This window comes from Aquarana catesbeiana, linkage group LG08 (genome assembly GCF_042186555.1).
Source record: "Aquarana catesbeiana isolate 2022-GZ linkage group LG08, ASM4218655v1, whole genome shotgun sequence".
Classification (NCBI taxonomy): domain Eukaryota; kingdom Metazoa; phylum Chordata; class Amphibia; order Anura; family Ranidae; genus Aquarana; species Aquarana catesbeiana.
In genome coordinates this window covers 295,174,620-295,194,425 of record NC_133331.1, presented here as the reverse complement: position 1 = coordinate 295,194,425, position 19,806 = coordinate 295,174,620, and the positions used below count along the sequence as shown (strand labels likewise).

General features: G+C 46.3%; 2 protein-coding genes across 2 annotated transcripts; both read left to right on the top strand.

Annotated features, from left to right (window-relative positions):
- Positions 1-6,535, top strand: LOC141106819 (uncharacterized). Its single transcript, XM_073597747.1, has 5 exons — positions 1-450; positions 5,489-5,608; positions 5,698-5,904; positions 5,994-6,206; positions 6,332-6,535. The coding sequence occupies exons 1-5, from the start codon at positions 1-3 to the stop codon at positions 6,533-6,535; spliced, it is 1,194 nt and encodes a 397-aa protein (XP_073453848.1).
- An 11,143-nt stretch (positions 6,536-17,678) lies between these two features.
- LOC141104855 (uncharacterized) lies at positions 17,679-19,580 on the top strand. Its single transcript, XM_073594639.1, has one exon. The coding sequence runs from the start codon at positions 17,708-17,710 to the stop codon at positions 19,154-19,156; it is 1,449 nt and encodes a 482-aa protein (XP_073450740.1). The 5' UTR covers positions 17,679-17,707; the 3' UTR covers positions 19,157-19,580.
- The last annotated feature ends 226 nt before the right edge of the window (positions 19,581-19,806 follow it).

Genomic DNA, 19,806 nt, shown 5'->3' with positions numbered 1-19,806 from the left:
ATGATACACGAATCCCCCCACCTCGCTCCACACACGGAGAACGTCGTTCTGTGGTACCGCTACATCGACGATGTTCTCCTTGTGTGGAACGGACCAACATCATTACTCCCTACCTTTCTAAAATCACTCAATGATAATGACTTCAGCCTTTTATTTACCATGACTTGGGACCAGGAATCAATCACTTTCCTGGATGTCACCTTTCACAAGGACAGTGATGGATTCCTCAGCACAAGCCTATTCAGAAAATCATCTGCAGGCAACTCTATACTCCATGCCAGCAGCTTTCACCCTCAGCCACTCATTGCCTCCATTCCGTACAGCCAATACCTTTGCACTAGAAGGAACTGTACTGATGACGCAACCTTTATAAAAGAAGCCAAGACCCTACAAACACGCCTACGTGCAAGAGGATATTCCAACTCATGCCTCAAGAAAGCATACAGAAGGGTGTGTGCCAGAACACACAGTGACATACTGTACAATCCCTCGACCAAAAAACTCAAGTCCAAACCTATCTCCATCATCATGAGACTTTCTAACCAACACGTGGCAATCAAGAGAGTTATATGTAAATATTTGCACTTGCTCACCATGGACCCTTCCATCGGCCCTTTTGTACCCCCCGCACCGGTGTTCACTTACAGATGGGCTGGATCTCTCCGAGACCAGCTCGTCTGCAGTGAATTCAAAGGCGGGGCAAACAGGACCCCTGCAAAAACAAAGGCAGCTTTCGGTGTGGTGGATGTAATTACTGCAGGTTCCTCAACACCTCCAGTAATGTCACCTTGCCCAATGGCGAACGCTTCAGGCCTAGGCATTACGCTAATTGCAAAACATGTGGGGTAGTGTACCTGATCACGTGTGAATGCACATGTTTCTATATAGGGAAAACCATCCAGGAGATTTAGCGCAGGGCCTATAGACACATCACAGCCATGCAAACCTGCAACCCCAACTTACCTCTTGGCCGTCATGTCACCAATGTACATGAGGGCATTTGCCCCAAATTCCACTTCATAATCCTCGATCGTGTACACCTTGGTATGCGGGGATGAGATGTGAACAAAACACTCCTACAGTTGGAACAGAGGTGGATCTTCAGATTAAGAGCCACCCAACCTCCGGGACTCAATACGTGCATTTCCTTTAGACCCTTCCTGGAGGGTTTTTCTTCAGGGGGCTCAGAGTGGGAACCTGACAAGATCCCCCCTAGGGCCCCCCCCACCTTCTGGGCCAATCTCACTGGCCTGGATTCTCCCACACCCCCCCATGCATCCATTACCCCATGGGCTATACTTTATGTATATATATATATTGTTATTGGACTTGTATATACTTGTATGTTTGTATACAATACATGTGTCGCCTGAGGCTTGCCAATATTCGTACTGTAGTAACATGCCTAATTTGTTTTTATCCACAGTTCCTTTCACCATCATTACCCCCCTTTTTTCTCCTCTTGTGCATTTCTCCTGTACAAATTCCTGACATTCCAACCACTGGCCTCCTGGCTCGTTCCTCCTCCTCGTCCTGAGCCATCCCACCCCTGGTGCGGCGCCGGTCCATTCCCCACTCGGCGCAGGCGGGCCGCCTGCTGCGACATTGTTTGCCGCAGGCAGCCCTCTCATAACCGGAGGATTCGGATCGACATCTCGATCCGGTCTCCTCTGATCTCTGCATCGCGGGCCTTCGACGCGGGTCTCGGTTCCCCGCCCCGTGCGTTCTACATCATCACGCCAGGGGCCAGATGTCACCGCGCCAGGGTTCTCACACATGCTCCGGCCGCGGTCTCCAGGGGGACCGGTGCGCGCGCCCCAGGCCCGGGGGGCATCAACCTCTCCATCCATTGGCCGCGCTCACAACCTATCGCGGGCACGGCCACGCTATTTCTTACGCCACGCGGATCCTACCACTCCATGGCGTCCTGCATCTCTGCACGCCGCGCCTCACCAATACCAGACCACGACCTAGGTAACCAGCCTCATGCATTGCCCTGTGCTCCCCCCGGGCTGACACACCACCACCCCACTCGGTCTCCCCCCCTCTCTTACCTACCTCCCTATCATTTTTGCAGGCCGGACCTTCCAGGCCTCCTCTGGCCTGGACCCCTGGCTGGGCACGTATCTCCGCTGCCCCCATATAGCCGGCAACCTCCAATCCACCTTCCCTCTTGTGGCACCAAAGAGATTTCTGGAGACTGGGTGTCACCAAACCAGGGCAGCATACTCTGCTACACAGGGTTCCTGCACTTGTTCGTCTGGCTAGATCCTCCTCACAGACCTATAGCCTCCTGCCTGTACAGGCCCCAATGGCCACCATTCAGGTATTCTACCCTATACTCTTCTTACACATCCACATACATGTCTGGTTCCATACCTGGGGCCTTCATACAATTTACTACTACCCTCCTTGAGGCATACCAGTTGCCTTGCTCTAACACCCTCTCTCCCTATCCTTTTGCTCCTTACAGATTGGAGCTCAACCTCGATCATTCCATTCAACTGGTGGCTCTTTGGCGCCCTCTGTTGGGGAATACCCCTCTGGTCGCCCCGCTGGGTTGGGTACATTAGGCCTGCTGGACGTGGATTAGGAGCGAGCCATATATTGAGGCTCAGTGGTGTTTTATCCCCTCCACCCCCCTCCTTTCGATTGTTTTTATTGCACCCACATACATGCTCCCCTAGCAATACTATATGGTCAGTACCTCACTGTTTTTTCTAGTTTGATCTTAGATGCATACTATATGTCTGTACTACAAGAGTTATACCTCTTTTGATATTTATGATGTCTATGCTGATTTTGAATATATATTACCGTACAATTGGTTAAGGAAGAGTTTATCTCGAAACGCGTTGGGTACTCCCCGTATGTGTGTTCCATATGTACCGGAGTCCTATGATTGTGGATCTCTGCATACTGTATTGCTATACAATTTTCGTGTTTGTATTATGCATCCTGTATCCTATGTACGTATACCCTTTGTACCTTAGATCTATCCAGATGTACACCCTAATAAATACCTAATCTCATTGCAACAAACCTATATTTTCATACTCCTTATTACTCATGAGTAGGTGCCCCTTTAAAATCCCATAAGAGGAACAATTTTCCATTTACACTGATTCTACATTATGGTGAGTTGAATGATTTCATTTTATATTACAATGTAATAATAGAAATAATGCGCTTCATTCATCCTGACACCATAACAACCATGGTGCCGGGATGATGCTAACACCACGTGTTTGGAGTATCTTTATCTGCTGATTGTTAAATTTTCTGGAATACACATATTTCTAATGTGGTGTAGGATCTGGGCCTGCTGTCCCTCCATCCCTCTCTCTCCCTCTCTCTTTCTCCCTCCATCCCTCGTTCTTCTCAGACTCTAACCACACCCCCTTTGAGCTACGCCCAATAGTTTGCTGAAACCACGCCAATTTTCCCTGATATGTCACGTCTACAAACAAATGCCCCACCCCCTAATTATAATAAGACTCCGTCGGCAAAAAAAGTGTCCCTATAAGTTTTTTTTACAATGTTGGCAACTATGCTAATAAACTGTGCACTTAAAGCGTAGTTCCACTCAGAAATGGAACTTCCGCTGATCAGCATCCTCACCCCTTCCGGTTCCACATTTGGCACCCTTCAGGGGGGATTGGGAGCAGATACCTGGTATCTGCTTCCACTTCCGTACAAAGATTGCTGCACTTTGTGCTGCAAACTACGCTATATCCGGTCCCCCTGCTGCCTTCTGGGAGACACACAGGTCCTAGAAGACAGCAGGGACCATTCAGAAAGCTCAGCGCGACTCGTGCATGTGCGGTAGGAAACAGGCTGTGAAGAGGCAAGGCTTCACTTCCTGTTTCCCTTAGTGAAGATGACGGCGCCTCCACCCAGAGCCGAGGGACGGGTCGGCTTCGGGTGCCGGGCTCCCTGGACAGGTAAGTGTCCTTATAGTAAAAGTCACCAGCTACAGTATTTGTAGCTGGTGACCTTTAATTTTTTTTTTCCCAGGCGGAACTCCGCTTTAAGTAAAAGAGGGAAAGCTCTGCTGATTTCCATCATCCAATCATGTGCAAGAAAAAATGCTGTTTTTTTTTTTTTATTATCCTTGAATGTGATTGGGTTTTCTTTGCAAAGTCAAGCTTCATCTCATTTGCTAAGCTGCACTTGCAAAGTATACAGTATACAGTATTTGCCTTTAGTAAATCAACCCCTACGAGAGGGTTCTCAGGACTGCAGTTCCTCTGAAGGCCACAAGGTGGTGATCTCACTTCTTCCCAGACAGGAAGTCTCTATGGAAGACAGGAAGTGATGTCAGGTACAGACAGGAAGTTCCGGGTGAGAGGTGAGTCATGAGGAAGTAGAGAGGAGACGTCGCTGGAAGAGGCAGTAGAGGAGGTAATAAGATCTTATTTTCTATTTACACCCAGTAACCCCCCCGTCATGTCCGTCCTCTTCCTCCATAGTCACTGTGACGTCTTTTATCTCCAGCAGATGATGATACACACATATATAGTGTGGAAACCCAGATTAACCCCTTCAGGGTCAGAACATCCCCCACTTATGGGGCCGAAACATTCTCTTCATTTTGGAGATGTGTCACCTTTCCCACCAATCACCTTCTCACCTGATCAGTCTATACTAATAGATTATAAGATATTACGGGATGGGTGTTTCTTTGTTTGTTTTTTACCGTTAGATTTATAATGCATACTTTTTTATTTTATAAGCTTTATGTAGCTACAGTATCTCACAAAAGTAAGTACACCCCTCAGTCACATTTGTGTAAATCTTTTCTTCTATCTGATGTCGTCATGGAGGAGGGGAAGAGGACTCCAGTGGCAACATGTGAAGCTCTGGTGACCTCCATGCCCAAGAGGGTTAAGGCAGTGCTGGAAAATAATGGTGGCCCACAAAATATTGACACTTTGGGCCCAATTTGGAGATTTTCACTTAGGGGTGTACTGACTTTTGTTGCCAGCGGTTTAGACATTAATGGCTGTGTGTTGAGTTATTTTGAGGGGACAGCAAATTTACACTGCTATACAAGCTGTACACTCACTACTTTACATTGTAGACAAGTGTCATTTCTTCAGTGTTGTCACATGAAAAGATAGAAGAAAAGATTTACAAAAATGTGACTGAGGGGTGTACTTACTTTTGTGAGATACTGTATATTGAGGGATAATAATTATTCCTGATGTCTGTGAAGGTTCAACCCAAGGGATGTGTCTGGATGGTGACTGTATCATTGTGTGTGTCAGGTTCCTATAAGGTGTCAGGATGTCACTGTCTATTTCTCCATGGAGGAGTGGGAGTATTTAGAACGACACAAGGATCTCTACAAGGACGTCATGATGGACAATCAGCCGCCCCTCACATCACCGGGTAAGAGGAGACTTTATTGTAAAGGAGAGAGCAGTACGGAGGCTCCACCTAGATCCCCCATCATCTGATAAACACATAGAAACAATGTATTCAGTCAGTGTGTGTGTTTCCTACAGATGGATCCAGTAATGGGAACCCACCAGAGAGATGTCCCCGTCCTCTGTATTCCCGGGATTCCACACAGGAAGGTCACACCATCCCTCATCATCTTCAGGTAGATGAGGAGCAATCACACTGGTGGTTAGCATTTCTACACAAGCATGTTTGTTACAATGTTTTTTTTTGTTTTTTTTTTATATTTAGAGTGGAAACCTTGAAGATTATAACATTGTTGTTAAAGAAGAGTATAAAGAGGAGGATGAGGAGTATGGAGTGATGAATGAGTTTTCTGAAGGACACAAGGATATGATGGAGCCACCTAATACCAGGAACCCACCAGAGAGATGTCCCTATCCTCTGTATTCCCGGGATTCCACACAGGAAGGTCACACCATCCCTCACCATCATCAGGTAGATGAGGAACAATCACTGATAGTATCATTAGGATCTGTACATTATCTGCATTGTTACCATTGATGTCATTTTTATTATATATTCAGAGTGGAAACCTGAGAGATCCTAAACTTGAGATTAAAGAAGAGATAAAAGAGGAGGATGATGAGGATGGGGTGATGGAGGATATACACAAAGATCTGTACCAGGACACCATGGAGGAGTCATCCAGCTACAGAAACCCACCAGAGAGATGTCCCCGTCCTCTGTATTCCCGGGATTCCACACAGGAAGATCACACCATCCCTCACTATTACAAGGTTGGTGGGACGGAGCATCTGGAACATAGACTGATGGAGATGATGTGTGAATATTTTTTATGTAATGTCACAATATTACAGCTTCTAAGTTGCAGATTATACTTTCTCTAATTCTCTTGGTTTAGGGTGAAAATCTGATAGATATAAAAGTTGAGGTTAAATCAGAAGAAGAAGAGACGTATGTGAGGGATGATCAGCAGTCTATGGAGGAGGATGGAATAACGGGGACATTTATAGAGGAGGACACTCCTACAGAGATCAGCACAGGTGGGTCATTAACACTAAATACATTCCTCCACCCATACTGCTCTCTGATTGGTCCAGAGTAGGGTGGGGACTGGGTGATATCAGCCTGTAATCCCCTGGTCACTTTCCTGAGCTGTGTTCCCCGTCCTGTATTCCTGTATTTCTCTCGGATAATCTTCCTTCTCTGTGCTGCAGACACAATTTATGTATCTAGACTGGATTTATGGAGATTCTGGGGTTCAGCTGGCAGTGAATGATGTTTCTCTGCCTAGGCACCTGGGGTATGTACCTTGGGTCTTCTGCCCCATGCCCGGGTCTAGTAAGATCTCTGGCAGAGTAATTCTCCCGGGGTTACTTGCTCTGTTGTTTGCTGGCTGTGCCGGGTGGAGGGATATGTCTGTATAGTCTCAGACCCAAGTCACTGAGTGCAGTCTCAGGAGATGGGAGGCAGCGGTGTGGGACCTCTGCAACTTGTCTCATGTAATCATTTCATCCGCCACTGATTGCGGACTACCAATATTATGAGTTCTGACCCTTACACTATATACTCTTATATTGTACATTACATACTCCTGACCAGAGGCATAAGTAGAGCTTTTAAGGCCCTGAACCATGAAGGCCCCCCTAACCCCCCCACCCCACCCATTGATCCTGGGGTCTTTTATTACAGTCTTGCAGCAGAACCCTTTCGCATGTTCTGCAGTGGGCCCCCTTCCTGCCATCTTGGGTAGTGTTGTCTTTTCTTCAAGCCAAACACCAACACTTTAGCGGTGCATGGCAATTTTTTTGTAGTATACACTATACAGTATATAAATTTTGAGATTACATTTTTATTCATATAGATTTATTCACAAGAGTCCCCCCTTACATCAGAGTCCACATAGTTCCCTTTTACATCTGAATACGCAGAATTTCCACTAACACTGTAAGGGAGATCACTGTGGACTCTGATATAAGGGGGGCTCTGCGGACTCTGATGTAAGGGGGGGCTCTGCGGACTCTAAGGGGCGACTCTTGTGATTAAATTCATATGATTAGAAATGTAATCACAAAATCTATATATAGTGTATACTACAGGAAAAAAAATTGCTATTCGCCACTATAGTTTTGGTGTTTGGTTGAAGAAGAGGCAACACTACCCAAGATGGCAGGAAGGGGGTTACTGCAGAACATGTGGAAGGGTCCCACTGCGAGTCTGTAATAAAGGGCCCCACAATAGGAGTAAAGGGCCCCAGGATCAATGGGGGGGCCCTTCATGACTTTTTTGCACCAGGGCCTTAAAGGCTCTAGTTATGCCTCTGGTCAGGACTGTGTAATGTACAACATGGAGTATATAATGCAGGGGTCAGGAGTATGTAATGTACAACAGAGTATATAGTGCAGGGGTCAGGAGTATGTAATGTACAACATAGAGTATATAGTGCAGGGGTCAGGAGTATGTAATGTACAACATAGAGTATATAGTGCAGGGGTCAGAAGTATGCAATGTACAACATAGAGTATATAGTGCAGGGGTCAGGAGTATGTAATGTACAACATAGAGTATATAGTGCAGGGGTCAGGAGTATGTAATGTACAACAGAGTATATAGTGCAGGGGTCAGGAGTATGTAATGTACAACATAGAGTATATAGTGCAGGGGTCAGGAGTATGTAATGTACAACAGAGTATATAGTGCAGGGGTCAGGAGTATGTAATGTACAATGTGGAATGTAAAGGGGAACATCCCACACTCTGCTTGAGTGCTTCCGTCATATACCACTTCCCTTAGTCTGAATATAGATATTATAGCCGCATATTACAACAAAGAACTAGGCAGGACTCGTTTGGCTGCAAAGCTGGAACTGTTTATTTGAACAAGAATATAGGCTTTTACATACTTGAGAAGGACATTCCCCCCCTCCTGATCATATTACCCTAACAATACAAACTACACACAGGAATATAATTACAACAACAGACATATACTATAAACATGACGTTAATTACCCCTTGGATGACTCGGAGGTCTTCTTCCAGGTCAGACTTGTCGTCTCCTAGCTCACAAACTACAATACACATTATCATAAGTATAAACACAGGACACCTTCACACAATAGCAGAAGACCGCCAGTAGCAGACTATCCGTCTCCTACATTGTACAGCGGCCAATGTGATCAGCTCTTTCTATTAACATATATAGTTCAGAATCAAATAAACCAAGAATAGTCTTTGTATATTTCCTGGGAGATATTGTGGATAATTATTACTGTCCCATTTTCTTGGTCACCCTGTGCCCTTAATAGACACAGGGTCACTTAGAAATAAGAGGGACATGGGGAGCTGAAACAAACCAGGGCCCATAGTCGGTAGGCAAGAGGCTAGCATTCAGTCCCCTCCAAAAGCCTCTGTCCTGGGTGAGTCTATCACAGGGTGCTCTGCGAACCCTGATTTAAGGGGGGTGATGTAAATGTTGTGGACTTTGGTGTAAAGAGGAACTCTGATGTGAGGGGGTCTCTGCTCATTAAAGTCCCTCTTACATCAGAGTCACAGTCACCTTAGTGCACTCTCTCAGAGACAGGAAAGAAAAGGGAGGGAGACTTCACTCACAGTGGATGGATGGTGAGTGAGCTCACCCCTGGATGGAGGCTCAGGCACTTACTGTCGGCACCTTTCTTCATCCGGCTGCTGGGCTTCAGTCTTCCTCAAACATCCCCTGAGGCACGGCACTGCTGGGGACTGGAGTGTGGGCAGTGCAGACAAGAGGAGAGGGGGCGGGAGGAGGAGCAGATCCAGCTCTCTCTCCTCTCCAGTCCGTGCTCGGGGCGGTGGTCCGTCAGTGCTGGCTCTGGGCTGTATGTGAGAGATACTCTCAGCTCAGAGCACTGCAGCCAGCAATTCCGCTGGGGAGCCACAGTCCAGGCTCTTGGGCCCCCACCGTGGAAGAATGCCAGGGCTGAGTCGCAAGTGCAACCTTTGTGACCCTGGTATTTCCGCCATTGGTCCTGACCCCTGTATAGTCTCAGACCCAAGTCACTGAGTGCAGTCTCAGGAGATGGGAGGCAGCGGTGTGGGACCTCTGCAGCTTGTCTCCAGTAAACATTAAGCCACCAATATTATAAGTCCTGACCCCTGCACTATATGCTCTTTGTTGTCCATTACATACTTCTGACCCCTGAACTATATACTCTATGTTGTACATTACATACTCCTGACTCCTGCACTATATACTCTATGTTGTACATTACATACTTCTGACCCCTGCACTATATTCTCTGTTGTATAGTCCTGATTCTATACATAGTCCTGATTCTATACAGTCCTAACTGCTGTACCCTATATAATATAAACCAATCAGCCATAGCTTTATGACCACTGAAAGGTGTGACATTGCAAGGTCCTGCCACAGTGTGACTTTACTTGGAATATTAGGAAAGAAAGAGCGGCCAGTGTCTGAAAGAATACAATTTTGATGGTAGATTAAGAAAGGTTTATTGAGAGTAGAGAAAAGTACATCAATCCAACACGTTTCTGTAGAGGCTTTCCCTTTTCCTTTCCCTTTAATTTCAATAAAAGCCTCTTAATCTACCATCAAAAATATATTCTTTTGGACACAAGGGGTCCTGTCTACAGCCAAAAGTGCCTACAATTAGCAATTAGGGATGAGCCAAACCCCCCCCCCCCGCTTCGGGTCGCACCAGAACTTGCGAACAGGCAGCAAATTTATGCGAACACCGTTAAAGTCTATGGGACACGAACATGAAAAATCAAAAGTGCTCATTTTAAAGGCTTATATGCAAGTTATTGTCATAAAAAGTGTTTGGGGACCCGGGTCCTGCCCCAGGGGACATGTATCAATGCAAAAAAAAGTTTTTTAAAACGTCTGTTTTTTCGGGAGCAGTGATTTTAATAATAATTAAAGTGAAACAATAAAAATGAAACATTCCTTTAAATATCATACCTGGGGGTCTCCTTAGTATGCCTGTAAAGTAGCGCATCTTTCCCATGTTTATAACAATACCGCAGCAAAATTACATTTCTAAAGGAAAATCTTTCATTTAAAACTGCTTGCAGGTATAATGTATTGTCGGATCCCGGCAATATAGATAAAAATTATTGAAAAAAAAGGCGTGGGTTCCCCCCCGGTCCATTACCAGGCCCTTTGGGTCTGGTATGAATATTAAGGGGAACCCCACGCCAAAAATGCCAAAAAAAATGGCATGGATGTCCCCCTCAAAAGCCATACCAGGCCCTTCAGGTCTGGTATGGATATTAAGGGGAACCCTGCACCAAAATAAAAAAAATGGCGTGGAGGTCTCCCAGACACTATATACTCTGAACAGCAGTCTATATCCATTATGGCCTGCCCTATATACTCTGCAAAAAAATTGGGCCTTAGGTTTGGTGGTGCCAGAACACTGTAACCCCTCACAGATACTCTTGTCGGGCGCAGAAACGGGCCCTGCTGTGAAATATTATATCAAAAATTGTAATGACATGCCCCTGTTAAACAGGGGCAGAAAAATTGACCCTTGGGTGGTGGTGGTGCCCTAAACCAAAAATATTTTTGGAAGCTAACATCTTCTAGATTGAGGAGGAATAGGATAGTCAGCATAGGCAGTCTTCAAGGTATCCCAGATTCATAGCAAATTCAATCAGTTACATCAGCATCAGGTGCTTGATAGCTGCTGATCCAAGACTGATTAATTTTTATGAAGGTGAGCCTATCAACGGAGTCTGTGGACAGGCACACTCTATGATCCATTACAAAGCCCTCCAGCAGCACTAAATGTGCATTCAGAAAGGCCAGTAGCTCGATTGCATATTAAGCCAGTGGCCCATCCTCAAGACCCAGTGGATGCTTTGTTGGAAAGGTCTCCAAGTCTGCTCTTGCCCCTAGATATTCCTGCACCATATAATGCAGATGCTGGTGATGGTTGCTTGAACCTATCAGACCTTGGTGCTGAGGACTGAAAAATAGTTTAATGGCATAGGTCAGCCGGCCACCTTCTCCACCGCTCTTCCTCTGACTGAAAGAAACCTCAGTAACACGTTGTCCAGCACCAGGAAATGGTAACCTCCCAGGGTCTGGAAATGTGTTAAACAAACCTTGCTTCAAGGCTTCCTGAAGATGTTTCATCCTCTGCGAAGGCAGGATGAGATCTGCAACCTTACCCTTGTAACGTGGATCAAGAAGGGTTGCCAGCCAGTAGTGATCCCTCTCCTTAATACCACGAATCCTAGGGTCCTTTCGCAGGCTTTGCAGAATCAGGGAGGCCATGCAGCGTAAGTTTTCAGAGGCATTTGATTCTTAGTCTTCTGGGTCACTAAGGATCACATTATCTGTAACCACCTCCTCGCCAACCACGTACAACTCCTTGGGTTTCTGGGGACTGAAAACCATCCCTTGAAGACTGCTGTTATCTGTGTTATCCTCCACGTCCATGCTGACACAATCCTCCTCTTCTTCCTGTGTGTTTGGCGGACCCACAGGAATGCTATCTGCATAAGGGGGGCCTTGATAGTTAAGGAAGTCTCGCTCTTTCTCCCGCTGTTCTGCCCCAAGTGCCCTGTCCATGATTTCACGAAGCATGTGCTCCAGCAGGAAGACTAAAGGGACAGTGTCACTGATGCATGCATTGTCGCTGCTCACCATCCTTGTGGCCTCCTCAAATGGTGACAGGACAGTGCATGCATCCTTGATCAGCAGCCACTGGCGTGGCGAAAAGAAGCCAAACTCCCCTGACCCTGTCCTGGTGCCATACTCACACAGGTACTCATTGATGGCCCTCTGCTGCAAGTGCAGCCCCTGCAGTTTTGCCAACATTGAGTTCCACCTGGTGAGCATGTCACAAGTGAGGTGGTTGGTGGGCAGGTTGCATTCCCTTTGAATGTCAGCCAGCCGAGCACTTGCATTGTATGACCGGCGGAAATTACCACAGACTTTTCTGGTCTGCCTCAGGAGATCTTGTAAGCCTGGGTACCTGCTCAAGAACCGCTGCACCACCAAATTCAGGACGTGAGCCAAACATGGATCAAGTGTCCCTGTTGGAGGGCGAAGAGAAGGTTGGTGCCATTGTTGCATACAACCATTCCTGGCTGAAGCTGGCGTGGCATCAACCACCTCTGAGCCTGCCCCTGCAGAGCTGACAGAATCTCTGCCCCAGTGTGGCTCCTGTCCCCTAGGCAGACCAACTCAAGCACAGCATGGAATCTTTTAGCCTGACTGCTTACGTAGCCCCTTGAACGCTTATGGAGTACCACTGGTTCAGAGGAGAAATTTGCGGAAGAGGCCATAGAGCAGTGGTTCTCAACCTTTCTAGTACCGTGACCCCTTGATGAAATTTCCCAAGTTGTGGGGACCCCTAACAGTAAGATTATTTTCGTAGCATGGGTTGTCAGCACCCAAGGCAAGACAAGAAATTTGTGCCCCTAACCCACGGACATTTAGCGCTCCCTAAGTCCCTTCCACTCTTACAGTATTAAAACCCCTTATGGTATATTTTAGGATGTACCATTCTCTTTGTTCTCCTTTTCTTTCCGTTTTATCTCTCTCTATCCTTATTTCTTGTTTTTTTTCCCCATCCCTCTCTCTAACTGTCTTTCTTGTTCTTTCTATTATTTTTTCTCTCCCTTTTTCTTTGTTCCTCCTCCTCTTTTCCTCTCCCTTCCACGTATTCTCTATTTTTACTCCTTGGTGGGGGGTGGGATGAGTGGCAGTGCTGGGGGGAGTTCTGATCAGCCAACTTGCGTACTCTCGATGAAGGTCATCTGCTAATCTAAGAACTGTAGTGGGGACTTTTAATGGCAACTCTAATCACGGGAAGTGTTACTCACTGTGTCTACAGCTCTGTGGTGTCTCACAGCAGTGACACCTATGCCGAAATCAGGGGATAGGGTCTCCTCCAGCCTTTCCCACTTCACATTCCTCACCAGTCAACTGACCTCTAGTCTCTGCCCCCCAGCCATGCCGTGAACTGAATGGGCGTCTGCGAAGAGGCTGAGTGGGCGGCCACAGGCTCCAGGAACAGCCCAGTTGGGCGGCCACGAAAAGGCTGTGAGAGCGGTGTGGGCTGCAGGAACAGCCCAGGATTCGTGACCCCTGGCAAATCGTCATTCGACCCCCAGGTTGAGAACCACTGCCATAGAGGAAGAAGAAGAGGAGGGGGTGGATGAGAGAGCTGTGGCAGAATCACCACTAGCATTTTGGAGGCGTGGTGGCGGAACAAGCAAGCTCCAACAATAATGAACCCTGTCCTGCATCCTTCCCAGCTGCCAGCAGAGTTACCCAGTGTGCCGTGAAGGAAAAGTAACGTCCCTGCTCATGAACCATGAGTCAGTAGTAATATGCACCTTACTGCTGACCGCCCTGTCCAACAAGGCCAAAACATTGTCTTCCACATGACAGTAGGGAGCCGGAATGGCCTTCCGTGAAAAGAAATGGCCTTTTGGTACCTGCCACTGAGGTACAGCACATTCCACATATTCACAAAAGGGGGCAGAGTCTACCAGCTGAACAGGCAGCACTTGCAGTGCTACCAATTTGGCCAAGCTAGCATTCAGACGCTGAGCATGTGGATGGCTGGGACCGAATTTCTTTTTACGGTTCAGCAACTGGGGTAGGGAAATTTGCCTGCTAAAATCAACTGGTGGTATACTGCTAGCAGATTGGTTGCAAGTACTTGGGACACCTATTGCTATTCCTTCATTCCTCTCAGTGCAGGTTTTTGAGAGGACTGGAGGTATAGTAGGGTTGGAGATCCCAGATGAGGAGCAAGGAGAAGTCTCTGCCTTTTTCTTTGATGTGGGTCTTTCAAGTGCTGTTGCCAATGGACTGCATGGGAGGTAGTCATATGTCTGGTCAAGCATGTGGTACCCAAGCGGCTGCTGTTCTGGCCATGCTTGATCCGTTTCAGACCTAGGTTGCAAACAGCAATGTTGTGATCTGCTGCACACGTGTCGAAAAAGGCCCACACCAAGGAACTTTTAGAAGTCAGCAGGGAGTCAGCAGCGCCCTGCACCTGGGGAGCTCTGCAGTGCGAGGCAGTAGGTTAGTTGCCCTTTAAGTTGCCCCCTAGAGGACATCCTGCCTAGTTGGAGTTGTGCCTCCTCCTCACTTTTTTCCTCTTCTTTCAGGCACCCAAGTAGAGTCAGTGACCTCATCATCCCTTCTCTCCTCTTTACTGGAGCACACTTGGCAGTATGCTGCAGCTGGGGGGAAAATGACTGCCAGTTTCTTGTCCTTCTGTGGCACCCCCTCTCTAGGCTCACGTTACTCCCTTCCTCAACCTGTAAACCAACATCAGAGCCTTCAAATCGCTGCGCATCCTATATATATATATATATATATTAGACTGTGTGTGTATATATATATATCTTAATAAACCTCCTGAAGTGTATTATATACTGTGTACACCGCCTGCACTGTATTAGAAACTGTACTACGGTTGCACTGTATTGTATAGTGTGTACACCACCAGAAGTGTATTAGAAACAGTACACCACCGAATGCACTGTAGATATAGGCTACACTGGATGCAGAGTATATATATATATATAGTATATATATACTATATATAAATTAATACACTGCCTGGACTGACTGAATATAGAGTAAACACTGAATATATGCTAAATGCAGAGTGTATATATATATATATATATATATATATATATAAAATTATATATAAAATTAGACTAACTGTGTGTGTGTGTGTGTGTGTGTATATATATATATATATATATCAAATACACTACCTAACTAACCTTCCTGCTTAATCTAACTCAAGTTATCTCTCCGTCCACAACAACAACACTACACAGGGCCGCTATGTAATCAGCCTTGTATAGTGTGGGGCGTAGACTTAGTCCCCCTGAGCCATGGCTCTCTCAGCAGAGCGCACTGTGATTGGCCAAAGCATGCAGGTCAGGTGCATGTTTTGGCTAATCAGCAGCCGTCAATGCTCTGCAATCTCGCAGTACATTATGGGGCATTTTACTGCGCTCAAATTTGCCACGAATGCCCCATAATGTTCGCTGTTCGGCGAACGGGCGAACACCCGATGTTCGAGACGAACTTATGCTCGACCCGAACATCAGGCTCATCCCTACCTACAATGGGCACGTGAGAATCAGAACTGGACCATGAAGCAATGAAAGAAGGTGGCCTGGTCTGAGGAATTTGAAAATAGTTTGAGGAACACAACAATAAGCTGGAGATGTTGGTTGACTTGGCCTCCAAACTCTACATGGCAAATGAGGTTCAATGTAGAAAAATATAAAATAATGCATTTGGATGGCAAAAATATGAATGCAATCTATACACTGGGGGAGAACCGGAATTTAGGATGGAAAAGGACCTGGCGGTCCTAGTGGATGATGCTCAGCAATGACATGCAATGCCAAGCTGCTGCTAACAAAGCAAACAGAATATTGGCATTAAAAAGGGGATCAACTCCAGAGATAAAACGATAATTCTCCCGCTCTACAAGACTCTGGTCCGGCCGCACCTGGAGTATGCTGTCCAGTTCTGGGCACCAGTCCTCAGGAAGGATGTACTGGAAATGGATCGAGTACAAAGAAGGGCAACAAAGCTAATAAAGGGTCTGGAGGATCTTAGTTATGAGGAAAGGTTGTGAGCACTGAACTTATTTTCTCTGGAGAAGAGACGCTTGAGAGGGGATATGATTTCAATATATAAATACCGGACTGGTGACCCCACAATAGGGAGGAAACTTTTTCGCAGAAGGGAGTTTAACAAGACTCATGGCCACTCATTACAATTAGAAGAAAAGAGGTTTAACCTTAAACTACGTAGAGGGTTCTTTACTGTAAGAGTGGCAAGGATGTGGAATTCCCTTCCACAGGCGGTGGTCTCAGCGGGGAGCATTGATAGTTTCAAGAAATTATTAGATAAGCACCTGAATGACCGCAACATACAGGGATATACAATGTAATACTGACACATAATCACACACATAGGTTGGACTTGGTGGACTTGTGTCTTTTTTCAACCTCACCTACTATGTAACTCTCCAGATCTCAATCCAATCAAGTGGGTCCGATCCATGGAGGCCCCAACTCACACTTTGCACCAGTTAAGGGATCTGCTATTGAGAGCTTGGTGCCAGATACCACAGCTTACCTTCAGAGGTCTAGAGGAGTCAATACCTTGACGTATCAGGCTGTTTTGGTGGCAAAAGGGGTACCTACTTAATATTAGGTGGGTGGTTATAAAGTTATGGTTGATCCAGGGGCGTAACTACATGGGTCACACTTGTGACCCTGCCCCATGCTCCACGGGGCCCATGCGGCTCCTCTGTACACCTGCATAGGAGGAGAGGTGGGGGCAGCATATAGAGGAGCCAATCCCCTCCATTTTCCACCTGCAGATGCTGAAAGTCGGCTTTTCCTCCTCTACCTCCCACAGGCATTAAGCGGCTGTAGGTGGAAAATGGGGGCGGAGATCAGCTCCTGAATATGCCCCCCCCGCCACCCTTCTTATCCAGGTCCTTCTGCCCACGGGCTCCTATGTATATTCCTGGATTTTTTTTTGGATGGAGAGCAGGGAATGGACAGTCAGCGATCAGTGCCAATCACTGATTCTGTTCATTTTATAACTGAAGCATAGTAACCTGTGTTCATTCATAACTGTTTCCTATGCTTCAGTGTGTGAATTAAGGGGAAGCCTCTGTACAGAGCTCTTCCTGTCCGTTCACTGTGTGCAGCTGAGGCTGCAGGGATGGAGATTGTCCTGAGTCTCCTTTCTCTGTCTCGAAGGTAGAACATCAGAGGTTTAGTTAGACCCCTGAAATCTCACCAGAGCCCCCCAATCGGGCTTTCTGAAAAAAAAAAATTGTAAAAAAGAATAAAAAATAAAATTTTAAAAATATAAAATGGTATAAAATAATAACATAACAGTAATAAAAAATCTACTGCCACCAGTGGCGGAACTACCGGGGTCGCAAGGGTCTCACTTCTCTCTCCCCTCCACCCACTGCTATATATACACATAATATGTCTTCTCTTTTGTTACGCCCAGTTCCTACCAGCTGGACATTTCATATCTGATGATTTGATTGGAGCACAGACTTTTACATGTTGATAATAATGTGATAACATCCTCCGACATTGGAACCTTAAACAAAAAGTGATAATGAGGGAGGAGTCAATAACCCAATGATGGTGGTCTTCAGGATCATTCCTGGTTTAGGGGAACCAATCAGCTCATGTCTAGTAATAATCTTTGTATTTCTATTTTAGTAGATGGACGGGAGATGAGGAAAACCTCAGAGGATTGTCTCACTTTGTCTCCAGACTGTAAAGTAGAAGATGAGGACATCACACAGTATAGTCCAGGAGAAAACCCGACTACCTCAAATGTCCATCCGGCACCACACAGTGTAGATGAACCATCGTATTCCTCTTATCCTGAGGAACCTCAGACTGTGCGGGACGGTGCCGGACCATCGTATTCCTCTTATCCTGAGGAACCTCAGACTGTGCGGGACGGTGCCGGACCATCGTATTCCTCTTATCCTGAGGAACCTCAGACTGTGCGGGACGGTGCCGGACCATCGTATTCCTCTTATCCTGAGGAACCTCAGACTGTGAGGGACGGTGCCGGACCATCGTATTCCTCTTATCCCGAGGAACCTCAGACTGTGAGGGGTGGTGCCATCCTTCCAACACATAAGAGGTTTCCCTGTACTGAACGCGGGAAGCCTTTATGTTTAAAATCCCATCTAGTTGAGCATGAAAGATCTCACACAAATGACAACCCATATTCCTGTCCTGAGTGCGGGAAATGTTTTTCACTGAAGTCCAGTCTTTACACACATCAGAGATCTCACACGGGGGAGAAGCCGTATTCCTGCCCTGAGTGCGGGAAATGTTTTTCACGGACGTCCTATCTTTACACACATCAGAGATCGCACACGGGGGAGAAGCCGTATTCCTGTCCTGAGTGCAGGAAATGTTTTTCACACAAGTCTAGCCTTAACTCCCATCAGAGATCTCACAAAGGGGAGAAGCCGTATTCCTGTCCTGAGTGCGGGAAATGTTTTTCACAGAAGTCTGGTCTTAACTACCATCAGAAATCTCACACGGGAGAGAAGCCACATTCCTGTCCTGAATGCGGGAAATGTTATTCAGAGAAGGCCCATCTTTACAAACATCTGAGGTCTCACACGGGGGAGAAGCCGTATTCCTGTCTTGAGTGCGGGAAATGTTTTTCACTGAAGTCCAGTCTTTCCGCACATCAGAAATTGCACACGGGCGAGAAGCCATTTTCCTGCCCTGAGTGTGGAAAATGTTTTATAGAAAAATCAAAACTTGACAGACATCGGAGGTCTCACACGGGTGAGAAGCCGCATTCCTGTCCTGAATGCGGAAAATGTTTTTCAGAGCTGTCCCACCTTTCCAGACATCAGAGCTTGCACACGGGAGAGAAGCCGTATTCCTGTCCTGAGTGCGGGAAATATTTTTCACAGAAGTCCAGTCTTTACAAACACCAGAGATCTCACACAGGGGAGAAGCCGTATTCCTGTCCTGTGTGTGGGAAATGTTTTTCACTGAAGTTTAATCTTTCCGTACATCAGAGATCTCACACGGGGGAGAAGCCACTTTCCTGTCCTGAGTGTGGGAAATGTTTTTCATGTAAGTCCAGTCTTTCCAGACATCGGAGATCTCACACGGGGGAGAAGCCGTATTCCTGTCCTGAGTGAGGGAATGGTTCCTCACTGAAGTCCTGTCTTCCTGTACATCAGGGTTCCCACACAACCCTCAAGGTGTATTAGTGAGTGTGGGAAATGTCTTGTATATGAATGTTGCTGGACATGTGGGGAAGAAGCACACCCTGATATACACCTCAGATATACTCCATAGCTGATCATCATATAAGAAACAGTTGATAAGGGGATCAGAGATCACCAAAGACATGGATGAAGTTTTGTACCGTGTTGACCATTGATAACAGGAACAAAAAAAATGGAGTCATTACCTCTCATTGGCTGAGTACATTTTGTGGTATAAACTCTTGCAAGAGGTCTGTTTTGTCAAGTCGTCTTCCAGGACGAAACACGTTAACCCCACCACTTTAAAGGCGGTCCTGTAGGCTTTTTAAAATATAAATGGAGTCATTACCTCTCATTGGCTGAGTATATTTTTTCGTGGAAGATTTCACAAACACTTACAGGTCTGTTTCTAAAAAAATGAATTGGACAAATGTGACACGCATTTCCCCAATGGTTATGAATTTTGGCAGTGTTGTTTTAAATAACACAGTGATTTCCTATTATTGTCGGCTCCATCTAGTGGCCAAAATGTGGGGGTTTTTTTTCGCAATTTTTTCTGATTGAGGTATTTCAGGAAAAAT